The 17,886-nt window shown below is 34.1% G+C and overlaps 1 protein-coding gene across 1 annotated transcript in view; it reads left to right on the top strand.

Moving 5' to 3' along the window:
* The window catches only part of LOC107671907 (multiple PDZ domain protein), a 67,283-nt gene extending 50,606 nt beyond the window's left edge, over positions 1–16,677 (top strand). The window contains 20 exon segments of the mRNA XM_074186952.1: positions 1,496–1,594; positions 1,723–1,788; positions 1,867–1,926; positions 2,873–3,047; positions 3,382–3,590; positions 4,845–4,936; positions 5,244–5,289; positions 5,524–5,601; positions 5,701–6,072; positions 7,089–7,172; positions 7,271–7,494; positions 7,579–7,726; positions 8,240–8,311; positions 9,742–9,790; positions 9,879–9,922; positions 10,018–10,128; positions 11,847–11,951; positions 12,057–12,160; positions 16,090–16,213; positions 16,408–16,677. Of these exon segments, the coding sequence (XP_074043053.1) occupies positions 1,496–1,594; positions 1,723–1,788; positions 1,867–1,926; positions 2,873–3,047; positions 3,382–3,590; positions 4,845–4,936; positions 5,244–5,289; positions 5,524–5,601; positions 5,701–6,072; positions 7,089–7,172; positions 7,271–7,494; positions 7,579–7,726; positions 8,240–8,311; positions 9,742–9,790; positions 9,879–9,922; positions 10,018–10,128; positions 11,847–11,951; positions 12,057–12,160; positions 16,090–16,213; positions 16,408–16,572 (2,427 nt within the window). The 3' untranslated portion in view covers positions 16,573–16,677.
* The last annotated feature ends 1,209 nt before the right edge of the window (positions 16,678–17,886 follow it).

Raw genomic sequence — 17,886 nt, forward strand, 5'->3', positions numbered from 1 at the left:
CTACAGCAATAACCAACAGCAGCAGCAATTCAGCAGCAGCATAGCAGATCTATTCCGCCAAGATCAAATACATTAACATTGTCATGTACATTACCATGCCAATCCCTCTGAGAGTTGTCGTGACAGAAATATAATTAATATCTAGTTTACTTGCTATAAGGGTTTGATGCCATGAACCTCGATTTAAAATTGAAACTCACCCTTGTTTTAAACCTGTATGTATGAAGTTTTGGAGCGCAAAAATCAAATTTAATTTAATTTAATTTAATTTAATTTAATTTAATTTAATTTAATTTAATTTAATTTAATTTAATTTAATTTAATTTAAAATGAGAAGTCCCAACCCCACGCCCCCAAACTCCGCCTATGGTTTTAAAGACTATATTGCATCAGCACACCGTTATGTGACTAGTGTTAGCATGTGACTTAGCTCAAGTTCACCTTGCATTCATTTCAATACCTGTGCAAATGTAAACAGCAATTTTATGTTTATATTATTGGATACAGCTGATTAATCTCATATATAAGATGCGTTTAAGTGAGCGTATTAACCCATCAGCAGATAATATGTGACTAGTGTTAGCATGTGACTTAGCTCAAGTTCACCTTGCATTCATTTCAATACCTGTGCAAATGTAAACAGCAATTTTATGTTTATATTATTGGATACAGCTGATTAATCTCATACAGTGGTGTGAAAAAGTGTTGGCCCCCTTCCTGATTTCTTATTTTTTTGCATGTTTGTCACACTTTAATGTTTCAGATCATCAAACTAATTTAAATATTAGTAGAAGATAACACAAGTAAACACAACATGCAGTTTTTAAATGAAGGTTTTTATTATTAAGGGAAAACACAATTCAAAACTACATGGCCCTGTGTGAAGAAGTGTTTGCCCCCCTGTTAAAACTGTGGTTTATCACACCTGAGTTCAATTTCTCTAGCCACACCCAGGCCTGATTACTGCCACACCGCTCTGCTTCATTTAATGAACGTGAATGAGAACTCGGACTGTCAAGCATTTAAAAGGATGCAAAAGCATCCTTTTAATATATACAGAACACACACACATATTTACTTTTATTATATTGAAAAAGAAATCACCTTTTTTGCCCTCAGAAGAAAGTCATGCAGGTTTGAAACACCATGAGTAAAAAAGTGAGTGAGGAAAAAAATACAGTCAGATAGTCAGATTGGAATGGGTGATTTCAATCTGCTCTTGCTATTTTTGTGTGAAATATACATTAGAAGGCCTGAGGCTGAGACTAGATAGTGTTGATGAACGGTAATTGGATTTGGATGATGTTTGATGATCTCCATCTGCTGGTCATAATAAGCTAATGCATCACTCCTACTCTGACCTAAATAAACTAGATAACAAGATTAGTTTAAAGAAAATCTGGGGCAAACTGTTTAGCTTGAAAGTAGAAGTGAAAGTAATGAGCTACTGGAGAAAGAACTTCACACTTTACATTTTTAATGTGCATGTTGGCAGGTTCAAGGTGTAGATGTGAGTGATTTTACTCATGAAGAAGCCGTGGAGGTGATCCGTAGAGCAGGAGACAAAGTAGAACTACTAGTACAGAGTCCTCAGGTACAGCACAGATACTGTACACATGCACACACATAACCACTTTACAATACTCATACTCAGTGCTAGAATATACTCTAGAGAAAACAAAACCTGAGTACATAAAACATTTATTGCCTCTCTATGTCCAGTTTTCAGCTCCTGACAACTGCTCTGAAGATGAAAATGTGTCAAAATCAAATTCTCCAAATCATCAGGTGTGTTTTTGCTTACGCTACTGTGTTTATCATTAGTGTCTTTTAGGTGTTTTATGTATATGCTTATCTCATCTTTAGGATCCCGAGATCCCGAATAATCTCTCCCCAACCTACCCCTTCAGTCCCATTCCCTTTAAGGTCTGTGATGTTTGTTTGCATAGTAATAATCCAATGTATTTGTATATAAATAACATATTATAGGTTCCACTACCCTTGTGAAGGTACTCAAAATTATACCTTTAAAAACAGGACTTAAATGAAATGCTGCCAAATGTACAACATTAAACTGAAAAAAACTGAAACAGTACTTCAATACTTATAACTTTAATTATATTTTTATTGAAACTTGTGTCATGTATTTAAATATATTTGTAATTACACATTTGTAATAATGAAGTTGCAGTTGCAGTACATTACATGCATTAACTTTGAATGTAATATTGAATAACACACCAGTCAAAATTATAATCAAGTACCTCACATGTGCCTTAGTATGTTAGTCAACACCAAAATAAGATACTTCTTCTTTAAAGCTCCACATAAGATATTAAAACATGATTTAAACTTGACTTTAAAGTAAACCTTTTAATTTTCATTATTACAAAGTATTAAGAAACATAGGGTTACACTTTATTTTAAGGTCTTCTTGTTACAGTGTAATTATACATTTAAGTACTGAGTAATATTAATGAACTACATGTACTTACTATATGGTTAGGGTTAGGATTAGGGTTTGTTTTAGGGTTACTTGTATGTAATTATGCATAATTTATTGTCATTATGAATGAGCAAGGACACTGTAAAATACAGTGTTACCAAACATAGTCATGAAAATGTACTCTCTTTAAGTTCACTCGGTTATTAATATTATATTATTTGCAAGTACAGTTAAAAAAAAAAACACTGCAAGGTGCACATTTAATACAATTATGCACACTTATTTTTGTCAGATTTTTGTCAGCCATGTTGTAAAATACTGTTGAGGCTGAGCAGTACAAATGCAATTAAAGAGATTTTAAAAAATAACTTATTTAATAATGTGTTTTCTGAAGAATATAATCACTTTTTGATGGTGCTGTTGTAGCGTACAGAAGACTGGAAGTTGGGGAAGCCTCCACATTTAGCTCCCCCCCTCCTGAAACTGCCCTCTAGGCAAGTCGACACAGAAACAGATGGAGTGCAGAGGGTTCCAGAGAGACCACCCCTGCCAGAAGAGGCTGCACATCATCACAGCGAGCAGCAGCAGGCCTCTTACTGGAGTATGTTTAAATGTGTCTGTGTGTGGCTCAGGTTTCACCTACATAAAGGGGGCCAAATGTCCCCTAAAGACAGTCCAACCTGAAATCACCTACATTGTGCGGAGCAGTGAATCATTCCCAACAAGGAAACTCATCAAACATATTTACTTAATAAGACATACTTAATATACAGTGGGTACGGAAAGTATTCAGACCCCCTTACATTTTTCCAAGCTTAGAGGATCAAAAGTATCATTAGCTCTGAATACAAGTCAGTGCCTCTATTAGTGTGTCTGCTAATGTGTCTATATGGTTTCATCTGGATGTTTTTACATGTTTATGTATGTGTAAGCAGGCCACATGCAGCAGAGGTATGGCAGTCTGCCTGGAGAGCTGCACATGTTTGATCTGGACTGTGGCTCACACAGCTCTGGACTGGGATTGTGTTTGTCAGGAAACAGAGATGGAGCTCGTGGTAGAATGAGTGTGTATGTGTCAGAGATCAAACCAGACGGGGCCGCTGCAGCAGATGGTCGGGTCAGAGTGGGAGATGAACTACTGGAGGTGAGAACGACCTCCTGAACTCTTGACTGGCCAACAGAAACATTTCATTTGTGCAGTCAAGCCTTTTATGCTGTCTATGTTGTTTATCATTAGAAAGCAAAACAGGCGAATTATGGTCATTTCAACAAATACTGATTTTGAGATTTTTTAGGGGTGGTGTGGGGTGACCAATATTTTTATTCTGGTATCTAAAGTTTGATGCCTATTTTTTCCTGTAGATTATTGTTTAAAAGTTACCATCAATGACAAATGTGATCCTGGACCACAAAACCAGTCTTAAGTCGCTGGGGTATATTTGTAGCAATAGCCAAAAATACATTGTATGGGTCAAAATTATAGATTTTTTTTTTTTGGCAAAAAAGTAAAGATCATGTTCCATGAAGATATTTTGTAAATTTCCTACTGTAAATATATCAAAACTTAATTTTTGATTAGTAATATGCATTGCTAAGAACTTAATTTGGACAACTGTAAAGGCAATTTTCTCAATATTTTGATTTTTTTGCACCCTCAGATTCCAGATTTTCAAATAGTTGTATCTCGGCCAAATATTGTCCTATCCAAACAAACCATACATCAATGGAAAGCTTATTTATTCAGATTTCAGGTGATGTATAAATCGAAAAATTGACCCTTTTATGACTGGTTTTGTGGTCCAGGGTCACAAATGCTTATACTGTCACTGGTAGCTACCATGCGAAATTTGATTGTAACAACATAATATAATTTTATATAATATAACATTTTTTCATTAAACTACTTAGTTTAAATGTTGTGCTCATCAGCTAATATTTCTATATTTGTTAGAGAAATATTGAGTAATATATAGTGAAAATGATTCATCTTATTTTAGACAACTCTAATCATTTTCATATAATTATTAGATATATTAAACGCATCAAATGCATTATCAAATTAAATACACATCATTATTATTAAATACACATTTGACAGCTTTATAAGTCCCATTTAAGAGTGAAAGGTATTAGAAGTAAAAGAATCAGTATTATTATTAACAAGAAAAAAAAAGGAATTTGCATTACTTTTTTAATATTAGCCTCTTATTTGAGACACAAAGTAATATCAAAAGATGATATGCAGATTTGCATTAGTCTGTAAGTTAAGGACAAAGTAAAAATGTTACAATTGCCCCCAGTCTCCCCAATATAACTAAAAGAGCAAACCGCAGTGAAGTATGTGTCTTATCTAAGGTCAAGGGTTAATCTTCAGCATGTTTATGTGTGTATTTTGAAGATAAATGGACAAGTGCTGTATGGACGCAGCCACCAGAATGCAACAGCAATCATCAACAATGCTCCAGCTAAAGTCAGGATTCTGCTCACAAGGTGAGACATTTTCATGTGAACGCAGATTAACACAAGCTCTCTTCTACATGCATTTTAATATACATAGTTCATTTATATTCGTTTTTTGAAACAAGCAGAAAAAGTAAGACTAAAACAAAGGAAGATATTCTGCACTATTTTTAGGTCTATGCCAACTCAAACACACTGTATATGTGCATGAATACTGTATGAAACTTGAAATCAAACTAGAAGCCTTTTCACAAAGGTCTCAGACTTTGTATCCTACTATATGTATAGTGTGTATGTGTTATTTATTTTAATGCACATATATATTTTTTCTCATCAGGAATAAAGCTGCACAGAAACAAATGACTACAGGGCCGGTAAAGGAGGCAATGGAGACACACACACACAAACAAATAAACTAAGATACTTCTTAAAACAGTAAAAGACACAATAATTATAGATATCCTTGATTAACAAATCAAATCATTATCAAAAAAGCATTCTGAACAAGTTCATTACATTATATTTGCATAGTTAACTGCATGTTTCTGACAAGTTTCTTAAGTTTTTTATTTTTTACTGGACATCTTTGTCACCAAATAACAGTTTTATCTGTTTAGATGGACAACTGTCCTGTTGTATCTCCTGCCATGCATATTAATAGCATCAGAGAAGGTCAACATTTAGCTTTGTCACAGGTAAATCAGTCAAATCAAATGTTAGACAAAAACACGACACAAAATATCCGCCTGCTTCATTCTCATTCTCTTTATTCTCATGTTTCTGTTTGTCGATAGGACAGAAGGATCAGCACAGAGGATAAACTGAAGTCTCGCTCCTCAGAAAGCCTCAACATCGGGCTTCCTGCTCCAATCAATGCCACATCCAATCATAAGTCCTCCTGTCATCCTGCCAGTCACATGTCCCCCAGCCACTGTACTCCTCCATCATCTGGCATTTCATCAGCTGATGAGAGCATTCGCTGCGGCTCCACGGCCAATCAGAGCACTTGCACGGGGCCTCACAGCACTTCTTACTTTACCCAATGTTCTGTGAGCTCTGACCCCCTAACATGTCCGATCATACCTGGCTGTATAAATACCATTGATATCTGCAAGGGAACCCCAGGGCTCGGCCTCAGCATAGTAGGAGGCTGCAATACAGTACTGGTGAGAAATCATAAATGACACAAAGCATATTAGACTTCACAGTGCTGAAACAGCATCTTTAGTGCAAATCTGAATATCAAATACCACAGCAATGTTATCTGTAGTAGTGATAGTCAGCCAAAAATGAAAGGTGAATTGTGAAAAAAATGACAAAGCATTTATGCATTCCAAAGCAAAGCAACATACATTGCATTCAAGATATCCTTTTATCAGTTCATGAATTGCATTGCCTGGGGATTAAACCCATGACCCATGATGCTTTAGTGTTTGAGCTATAGGAATTCTCCGTAAAAGTAGCTCATGTGACTTCAGAAGACATGCAATACCTTTGTATGGAGAACAGACTAAAATTTAAGTTGAGATTTTAATTTTTATGTGAACTACCCTTCAAAGAAATATTACAGGCCAAATACAACTTAAATTGTGGGATGTGTTGAAATAATTTCTACTTACCTCTTAACTAAAAACAAAACAAAACTCGTTTACAGTGGAAGTGAATGAGGCATGTTGACAGATGGGTTTTAAAACCAGAAATATACATTTTGTTTGTTTTTTATTTTTTACTATTGAATTATTTTTAGAAAAATGCTTATTATTAGATCTGTAAAGTTGTCTAAACCATCCTGGTTTTACTTATTTTTATGAACCGAGGAATGGGTCTAAATTATTTCTTTATGTGACATTCGACAGAAGGCCAGAAATGCTCTTACATTTCTGATACAGCTTATAAAATATTCCTTTAAATTAAAAATAAATATAGAAGTATGTTGCAATCACCAGAAATCAAAATGGGAGTTCAAACAATATTCGTTCTTTCCCTGGGGCTTTTTTATGTGGAAATAAACAAAGCTTTTGGATTTTGAAACATTTAAAAGGAAAGAAAAGTTATTAAAAATACTGCACTATTTTTAGGTTCATGTCAGTTTGAGTGCATTGTGTCATTAAAAAATGAGTCAAATTTTCAATTCAACTTTTCACTTAAATGCTTTAACTAAATTTCTTTCTTTCTTTGTCAGGGATCAATAGTGATTCATGAAGTGAATAAGGACGGTGTGGCACACAGAGATGGTCGGTTGTGGGCAGGAGATCATATACTGGAGGTACAGAACGCTAGCATTCACCATTGAAGTTGTACAGAATGTAGGTTATTGATCTCTTCATAAAGAACTTCCATTGAGCCAATTGTTATCTCCTCCAGGTGAACGGCATTGATCTGAGAATGGCCACTCATGAGGAGGCCTTGAGCGTCCTGCGCTTGAGTCCACAGCGTGTGCGATTGTGTATCTACAGAGACCCTGTGACAGAGAACCACTCCACACACACCCTCCAAAACCACACACCCGAAGACATGTGGGATCTCTTCAGTGTGGATCTGAACCTCAAAACAGGACAGGGACTGGGGCTTCGCATTGTGGGGAAAAGGTGGGTTATTCTAAAGGGATATAATTACATTACAGAACTGCACAGTGATTCATCTGAATTCATATTTGTCTGCATGTCTTGCAGGAATGACACTGGAGTCTTTGTGTCTGAGATAACCAGGGGAGGGGCTGCAGACTTGGATGGAAGACTGTTGCTAGGTGACCAGATTTTGTCTGTGAATGGAGAGGACATCCGAGCTGTGTCACAGGACTATGCAAGTGCACTACTGCAGGTGTGCACAAATACACTTCACTTAGGAATATAGTAATTAATGCATTTCCTTCTTAATCATAATAGGGCTAATTATGATCCTCTCTCTGTCTGTGTGTGTGTGTGTGTGTGTGTGTGTGTGTGTGTTGTAGAGCTGGTGTGTGTGTGTGTGTGTGTGTGTGTGTGTGTGTGTGTGTGTGTGTGTGTGTGTGTGTGTGTGTGTGTGTGTGTGTGTGTGTGTGTGTGTGTGTGTGTGTGTGTGTGTGTGTGTGTGTGTGTGTGTGTGTGTGTGTGTGTGTGTGTGTGTGTGTGTGTGTGTGTGTGTGTGTGTGTGTGTGTGTGTGTGTGTGTGTGTGTGTGTGTGTGTGTGTGTGTGTGTGTGTGTGTGTGTGTGTGTGTGTGTGTGTGTGTGTGTTGTAGAGCTGTAGGGGGCCTGTGCTGTTGGAGGTGGCTCGTTTTAAAACTCCATCACACTACTCATATGGAGATCAGGTAAACGCTGAATCATTCCTGTTATGCAGTACCCTTTTTGTAGAGCTGTAGTGGGCCTATGCTGTTGGAGGTGGCACGTTTTAAAGCTTCATCACACTACTCATATGGAGATCAGGTAAACACTTTATACAGTACAACTAGATCATTCCTGTTTTGCAGTACCTTTTGAACTTTGTGATCTAAAATCAATAAATATGTATGTTATAATTCAAGGAAATTATTTTTATAAAGGATTCAAAATATGCTCTTGTTGGCAAGAAAATGAACAGAATGACTCCCAAAATAATGGAAATAACGAGCCAAAGTTAGCCATTGCTTAAAGTTGATATATTTAACCATCTTTTGTCATTTTATTTATCTTTTGTAGTTTAGGTGGAATTCTTTGGAGTGACACCAACTAATACAAAAAAAAAATGGTAACACTAGTATAGGGACCAATTCTTACTATTAACTAGTTTATTAGCATGCCTGCATGTTATTAACATATCGGCTGTTTTTTAGTGCTTAAAGCACATATTCTGCATGACCATATTCTACATCCCTAATCCTACCTAATACCTAAACGTAACAACCACCTTACTAACTAATAATAAGCAGCAAATTAGGAGCTTATTGAGGCAAAAGTCGTAGTTAATGGTTTGTTAATAGCGAGAATTAGACCTTAAAATAAAGTGTGACTGAAAAGGAAGACCAATTAAACAAAATGATTGATTAAAACATTCTGAAGAAAATACCTGAAATACCTCTTATTATATAATACCTTTTATAAATAGACAGTTTGTTATGTTAGAAGTTAATGAATAGCACATGGGAAAGTTTTGAAATTATAACTGTGCATAAAAGAAAATTATATGATTTCTATTTTTTTTTTTTTAACTGGGAGGTTAAGATTTTATACAATATATTAAATCCACTACTGTTCAAAAGGATGGGGTCAGTATGATTTTCTTAAAGAAATTAATACTTTTATTCACAATAATTAATCAAGCATTAAATTGATCAAAATAGACATTTATATTGTTACAAAAGATTTATTTCAAATAAATGCTTTTGAACTTTCTATTTATAGAATGCTGAAAAATAAGATGACCAGTTTCCACAAAAATGAAAGCAGCACAATTGTTTTCAACATTGATAATAATGTGATATGTTTTTCGAGCGCCAAATCAGCATATTAGAATGATTTCTGAAGGATCATGTGACACTGAAGACTGGAGTAATGATGCTGAAAATTCAGCTTTGCCATCACAGAAATAAATTACACTTTAAAATATATTCAAATATAGTTACGAGTTTTTTAAAAGTGTAGTTATATTTTACAATATACTGTGTTTACTGTATTTTTTTATCAAATCTTGGTGAGACTTCTTTAAAAAAACTTAACAACCTTAAACTTCTGTGTGGTACTGTTTTGTATGATAGAGATATACTCTTATTATACACATATTTACAGCACACAAACACAACTTGTCTCAGTGGTGTTCATCTCAGATCTAGACGGGGCACGATCTATAAAGTGTCTGTGTTCTATCTGTGTTATGGCAGGTGGGCGAGTTGGATGTCCCTCTTCTCTCCTCTCTCAGCACAGATGATTGTAAGAGTCTGTCACATCACACAATTATTCACTATTCAATATTCAGTTCTATTCATCAGTGAGTCAATGTTTTCATGGTTTTGCACAGCTGTGGATGGAAACGTGGACATCAGAACTGTCACCGTTCAGAAGGTGGGTTTGTTTTTACATGCAGTAATGTAAGGCATGTTTCTGCAGTAACTGTATGATCCAGTAGTAACCGTAAGGTTGGTGTGATTCTGTCCCAGCATGAATTAGAGTCTGTGGAGTTGAGATCGAGAGGCACACAGGGAGATTCAGTGATTTATATCTCCAGCCTGGACCCGATCACACCTGCAGCACACGCAGGACTTCTGCAGGTAGAGAGAATGAGTGGGCCTAAAACCCTTTTTTCCCCCTTTTTCATTATGTTTAGAAAATGTTTATGTTGGAGTCGATAGCTTTGTGGACAGCTCTCCAAAATGTTTTACAACTTTGTAGACCCAAGTCTGAGTCCCGACTCATGGTCCTTTCCCAGTTCTCTTTTCCACATGGCTTTCAGCAGTGTTGGGGAAAGTTACTTTTAAAAGTAATGCATTACAATATCGTGTTACTCCATAAAAAAGTAACTAATTACGTTACTTAGTTACTTTTTATGGAGAGTAATGCGTTACGTTACTTTTGCGTTATTTCTTAAATCTGGACAGGGCTTGTTTGTTTGTTTTTAAAATAAAAAAGTTCTATTTTTGGCAAATATAAAAGCCTTTTCACACCAAAAGTGAAATGAATAAGCCTCAGGCTGAAGGGAAAGTAAATTTACGTCTGTACAGTAGAATGCAGAAGAAGAAATTTCAACACACTTCAGCAATAAAAAAAGACACACAAATGTTTGTCTAGAGTAATTTTTGCTTATTAGTATGGTTGAACTGGATCATCAAAGGTCAGAAGCTAAGACATTAGTTAATAGAATGGGATTTGAAAAAGTAACTCAGATATTCTCTTGTAAATTAAAAAGTAATGCGTTACTTTACTAGTTACTTGAAAAAAGTAATCTGATTACGTAACTCGCTTTACTTGTAATGCGTTACCCCCAACACTGGCTTTCAGGCATTTCTCTGCCCCAATAAAGGCAGAAATGTCTAAAATAAATCTAATAAAAAAAAAGAAAATAAATCATTGATCATTGTCAACCTCACAATATACACCAAACTATATGTACACCACCATTCAGAATGTTGGTGTCAATTTTTAATTTCTGAAAGAAATGATTACTTTCATCCAGCATGGATAAGTGACAGTAAAGACATTTATAATGTTACATAAGATTTCTCTCTTTTTTTTTAAATAAATGTAGTTCTTTTGAATTTTCTATGCGTCAAAGAATCCTGAAAAAAATATATTTTAAAATATATTTGAATAGAAAACAGCTGTTTAAAATTGTAATATTTCACAATATTATTGTTTTTACTTTATTTTTGCTTTAAAAAAAAAAAACAGACTTGGTGAGCATAAGAGACTTCTTTTACTTAAAAGAAAAATAAATAAATAATGTAACTGATGCCAAACCTACTGAACAGTAGTGTATATAAACATTTTCCATATAAATTTCCAATAAATCCAATAAATTACAATACAAATATGTATTTAGATTTTTTTTTGTACAGTGATTTGGGTAATATGGTTGAATGATTGAGCAAGGCTAAGGCACATTCTGTGAACACTGAAATTTGTGTAAAAATTGAGAAAATATATATTTGTTAAAGAATTAGCTCAATAATTTTTCATTTTTTCATTTTTACTGCAATTAACTACAATTAATTTTGTGAAAATGTGTTGAATTCATGATGTTTAATGATTTTATATTTTTGTATATAGCCAAGATACAAGGTGGAACAGGCCAAAATTACCATTTTAATGTATACAGACATTTTCCTACTAGATTAAAAAATGTTTTATTAGGTACTAGTTTCTCTAACATATCTAGTTCCTACTACAAAAAATGTGAATGTCACTCACAGGACACCAAAATGAATACTCCATTCATGGGAATTGCTTCCCACAACCCTCAAAAATAATCAACTCTGAATTGAATTTTCAGCTGGGTGCCAGAGTCATCAGCATTAACGGTACATCAACTGAACGCCTCTCAGTTACTGAGGCAAGTACTCTCCTGAGAAACAGCAGTGGAGCCGTCACACTGCAGGTGTGTATCTTCAGACATGTATCAAATCATTTCAGATTCAAAACATAATCAAATGTTCAGAGCTCATCATTCCATGAATGTCACACCTTGTGTGTTTGATTAAAGGTGATGCCAAGTGGATGTGCAGATGGAGCTAGTAAAGATCGGTCATCTTTAATTCACTCCTCACCTGGACTCTCAGAGAATTACAATACCCACAATCACCAGAGGTACTCGAAATTCATATCATTTCTAATACATAAAAACATTGCTCATGAAAAAGTAATGTAGTACTATATTTTGTATTATGTTTCACATTGTATTGGCAACATTTTTATTTACTGTTATTAGTTTTTTATTGCTATTTATTTCTATTGATTTGTAGGAAAGTTATATGTGTTGTGTATGTGGGCAGCACATTTGAATCCAAGTAAATTTGGCGTATTTTTTTTATTTTGAAATAAATTCATATTTTCATTCAGCAAGGAAGCATTAAATACTCAACAGTGACAGTAAAGGCTTTTACAAAAGATTTCTATTTAATAAAAATGCTATTGTTTTGAAATATGTTTTGAAAGCATATTAGAAGAGTTCTGAAGGGTCATGTGACACTGAACACTGGAATATTGGCTGCTAAATTTAGCCAAATTTAGCATTGCCGACAGAAATAAAGGACAAACAAGGGACTCATGAACAACTATCACTAAACAAAAAAACACAGCTGTGGATCATTCAGGTGATAGCACAGTATTAAGAATCAAGTGTATGTAAACTTTTGAACTATTATTTTCTCTTGTGGACTATATGTGGACATCTTTTATGTGAAATATCTTATTCAGGTCAGTCCTAAATAAAAAAAATAACACGCATTTTGTATGATCCCTCTTATTTTGGTAAAATAATTAACATTTCGCAGATTCTGCAAGGTGTGCTGTATGTAAACTTTTGACTTCAGCTGTATGTATAGAACTCCAATAGGTTTTAGTAAGTCATTTTTATTTCATTGCCGTTTGCTTTAATTTTCCTTTCTATCTGAAATGTTTTGTCACTAAAATACATAGGTCCAGGACAAAAGTTTTATGGGTGGGAACCAATAAGTACGTTACATCATACAGGACTTTAGTCAACTATGTTCCTGGTCTGCCGAGGATGGTCCTGATTTATGCTTTCATTTAAGATTTATTACTCGTGTTATCCCAACGCTGCCTTCAATGAGTCCATAAAATATATATTTAAATTGCACATTTTTACTGAAACGCCTGCTTGTGGATATTTTAGAGCCAGTTTGCGTGTGCAGTTTTGTAGAGGCATTAGAGTCAGCAGAATTCTACACACTAAAGCTCTGATAAAGGACTTCACCTCCAGGGCACCCAGACTATTCAGACACCCTGTTCAATAGAAGTGTTATGCTTGCTTTTTTTCGTTTTTCTAACTGTACTAAGAGATTAATTGTCGCCTTGTTTGCCAAAAGGGTGTCTGGGAAAAAAAAATGGGTTAAATTCTATTTGTCTTTTGTGTGTTTATACTTGTAATGCGTTACCCCCAACACTGGCTTTCAGGCATTTCTCTGCCCCAATAAAGGCAGAAATGTCTAAAATAAATCTAATAAAAAAAAAGAAAATAAATCATTGATCATTGTCAACCTCACAATATACACCAAACTATATGTACACCACCATTCAGAATGTTGGTGTCAATTTTTAATTTCTGAAAGAAATGATTACTTTCATCCAGCATGGATAAGTGACAGTAAAGACATTTATAATGTTACATAAGATTTCTCTCTTTTTTTTTAAATAAATGTAGTTCTTTTGAATTTTCTATGCGTCAAAGAATCCTGAAAAAAATATATTTTAAAATATATTTGAATAGAAAACAGCTGTTTAAAATTGTAATATTTCACAATATTATTGTTTTTACTTTATTTTTGCTTTAAAAAAAAAAAACAGACTTGGTGAGCATAAGAGACTTCTTTTACTTAAAAGAAAAATAAATAAATAATGTAACTGATGCCAAACCTACTGAACAGTAGTGTATATAAACATTTTCCATATAAATTTCCAATAAATCCAATAAATTACAATACAAATATGTATTTAGATTTTTTTTTGTACAGTGATTTGGGTAATATGGTTGAATGATTGAGCAAGGCTAAGGCACATTCTGTGAACACTGAAATTTGTGTAAAAATTGAGAAAATATATATTTGTTAAAGAATTAGCTCAATAATTTTTCATTTTTTCATTTTTACTGCAATTAACTACAATTAATTTTGTGAAAATGTGTTGAATTCATGATGTTTAATGATTTTATATTTTTGTATATAGCCAAGATACAAGGTGGAACAGGCCAAAATTACCATTTTAATGTATACAGACATTTTCCTACTAGATTAAAAAATGTTTTATTAGGTACTAGTTTCTCTAACATATCTAGTTCCTACTACAAAAAATGTGAATGTCACTCACAGGACACCAAAATGAATACTCCATTCATGGGAATTGCTTCCCACAACCCTCAAAAATAATCAACTCTGAATTGAATTTTCAGCTGGGTGCCAGAGTCATCAGCATTAACGGTACATCAACTGAACGCCTCTCAGTTACTGAGGCAAGTACTCTCCTGAGAAACAGCAGTGGAGCCGTCACACTGCAGGTGTGTATCTTCAGACATGTATCAAATCATTTCAGATTCAAAACATAATCAAATGTTCAGAGCTCATCATTCCATGAATGTCACACCCTGTGTGTTTGATTAAAGGTGATGCCAAGTGGATGTGCAGATGGAGCTAGTAAAGATCGGTCATCTTTAATTCACTCCTCACCTGGACTCTCAGAGAATTACAATACCCACAATCACCAGAGGTACTCGAAATTCATATCATTTCTAATACATAAAAACATTGCTCATGAAAAAGTAATGTAGTACTATATTTTGTATTATGTTTCACATTGTATTGGCAACATTTTTATTTACTGTTATTAGTTTTTTATTGCTATTTATTTCTATTGATTTGTAGGAAAGTTATATGTGTTGTGTATGTGGGCAGCACATTTGAATCCAAGTAAATTTGGCGTATTTTTTTTATTTTGAAATAAATTCATATTTTCATTCAGCAAGGAAGCATTAAATACTCAACAGTGACAGTAAAGGCTTTTACAAAAGATTTCTATTTAATAAAAATGCTATTGTTTTGAAAAATGTTTTGAAAGCATATTAGAAGAGTTCTGAAGGGTCATGTGACACTGAACACTGGAATATTGGCTGCTAAATTTAGCCAAATTTAGCATTGCCGACAGAAATAAAGGACAAACAAGGGACTCATGAACAACTATCACTAAACAAAAAAACACAGCTGTGGATCATTCAGGTGATAGCACAGTATTAAGAATCAAGTGTATGTAAACTTTTGAACTATTATTTTCTCTTGTGGACTATATGTGGACATCTTTTATGTGAAATATCTTATTCAGGTCAGTCCTAAATAAAAAAAATAACACGCATTTTGTATGATCCCTCTTATTTTGGTAAAATAATTAACATTTCGCAGATTCTGCAAGGTGTGCTGTATGTAAACTTTTGACTTCAGCTGTATGTATAGAACTCCAATAGGTTTTAGTAAGTCATTTTTATTTCATTGCCGTTTGCTTTAATTTTCCTTTCTATCTGAAATGTTTTGTCACTAAAATACATAGGTCCAGGACAAAAGTTTTATGGGTGGGAACCAATAAGTACGTTACATCATACAGGACTTTAGTCAACTATGTTCCTGGTCTGCCGAGGATGGTCCTGATTTATGCTTTCATTTAAGATTTATTACTCGTGTTATCCCAACGCTGCCTTCAATGAGTCCATAAAATATATATTTAAATTGCACATTTTTACTGAAACGCCTGCTTGTGGATATTTTAGAGCCAGTTTGCGTGTGCAGTTTTGTAGAGGCATTAGAGTCAGCAGAATTCTACACACTAAAGCTCTGATAAAGGACTTCACCTCCAGGGCACCCAGACTATTCAGACACCCTGTTCAATAGAAGTGTTATGCTTGCTTTTTTTCGTTTTTCTAACTGTACTAAGAGATTAATTGTCGCCTTGTTTGCCAAAAGGGTGTCTGGGAAAAAAAAATGGGTTAAATTCTATTTGTCTTTTGTGTGTTTAAGTTCTCCTCAGTTCCAGATTATCACTCTTGAACGTGGCTCTGCTGGGCTTGGCTTCAGTATTGTAGGAGGATTTGGCAGTTCCCATGGCGACTTGCCCATCTATGTAAAGAACATATTTCCCAAGGTACAGAAAGTCTTAAACTAAAAAAGGTTGAGTACATCTCTTGACTGCAGTGCGCCAAAGAGATCAATACATGTCCAAACACGTTCAGTTTGCATGTATCATGGCATGTACACACTCCACCTGACTCACTGAGAAAGGAATGTTATTTGTGTATTTGAGCGTGAAGCGTATGTGACAGTGCTCTGTTTCCACAGGGAGCTGCGGTGGAGGACGGGCGTCTGCGTCGCGGAGATCGGCTACTGACAGTAAATGGACAGAGTCTGAAGGGTGTCACTCATTCTGAAGCAGTCGAGCTCCTTAGACAAACCAGCGGGGCAGTTACACTACAAGTACTCTCAAAACAACTACCAACATGCTGATAATGTCACTGTGCTGTCGAGATGTTTCGCATAGACCTCAAGGAGCTGATGTATTACTGATTGTTAGATTACAGATGGAGATTCTACAAGCTGTTTCTCAAAAAAAAAAAAAAAGAGAGAAGCCAATAGAGACTAGTGCTAAACCACTGGTTCTCAACCAGGGGGTCTGCAGGATGACTTTTATTTAATTATTTAAATGAGAATTATTAATATTAATATATTAAATTAAATCGAACTAATCTATTACAATATAACAATAAAAATAGAATAAATTATATAAAATATAAATATGACTTGAAAAAAACGTATTTTCCCTAATAAATATTGATTTAATTGAAAAACTAAATATAAATACAAAATAAAATTGTGGAATATATATATGTCAAATCGATTAATCATGATTTATCGCATCCAAAATAAGAAATATTTTTGTTTACATAATATGTGTGCACTGTGTATACTTATATGTATATATCAATACACACACAAATACATGTATACATTTAAGAAATATATATGTATAATATAAATCATATAAATATGAATATACATATATACATGTAAATATTTCTTAAATGTATACATGTGTGTGTATTTATATATACATATAAATATACACAGTACACGCCTATATAATGTAAACACTTTTATTTTGGATGATATTAATCGATTTGACAGCAAACACACACACACACACACACACACACACACACACACTGTACGTGTGTGTGTGTAAATTATCCACAATTAGTTTCAAGCTTCATGAAATGAAACCATTGTGCTAAACTGTGATTCTTTTATACATATCAGCTTTTTTTTGCACTGTATTGCTTCACAACACAGATTTGTACCATTAATGTCCACTTTCAGCCTTTAAACATATAACTGGCATAGTTAGTGCTAAGAGCTCACATTATGCGTAGTTATTCATAAGTGTGGTTCAGTTACACATTTAGGTTGTCAAATCATGCAAAATATATATTTTAAGCAAGACTAATATATAGGAAAATTTTCTGACTGTAACTCAATAATGAACAATTATAGCTGTATAATTATTGTCTGTATATGTTGTCAGATGTATTCCATGTAAGGCAGCGCTTCACTGTTCTTTAACATGACAATCAACATTCATCAGCTCATAGATTTGTCTTTTTCTACTGTAAATTTATCTGTATACAAAATTAATTATTTTATTGCAGTAAATAATTGTGTATTAAAGTCTTCATGTTAGACTACAAATGAAGTACTGAAAGTGCAATACTGAAATTTTATATACAGTATATATATATATATATATATATACAGTATATATAT

This window comes from Sinocyclocheilus anshuiensis, unplaced genomic scaffold (genome assembly GCF_001515605.1).
Source record: "Sinocyclocheilus anshuiensis isolate Anshui unplaced genomic scaffold, SAMN03320099.WGS_v1.1 scaffold128, whole genome shotgun sequence".
Taxonomy (NCBI): Eukaryota; Metazoa; Chordata; class Actinopteri; order Cypriniformes; family Cyprinidae; genus Sinocyclocheilus; species Sinocyclocheilus anshuiensis.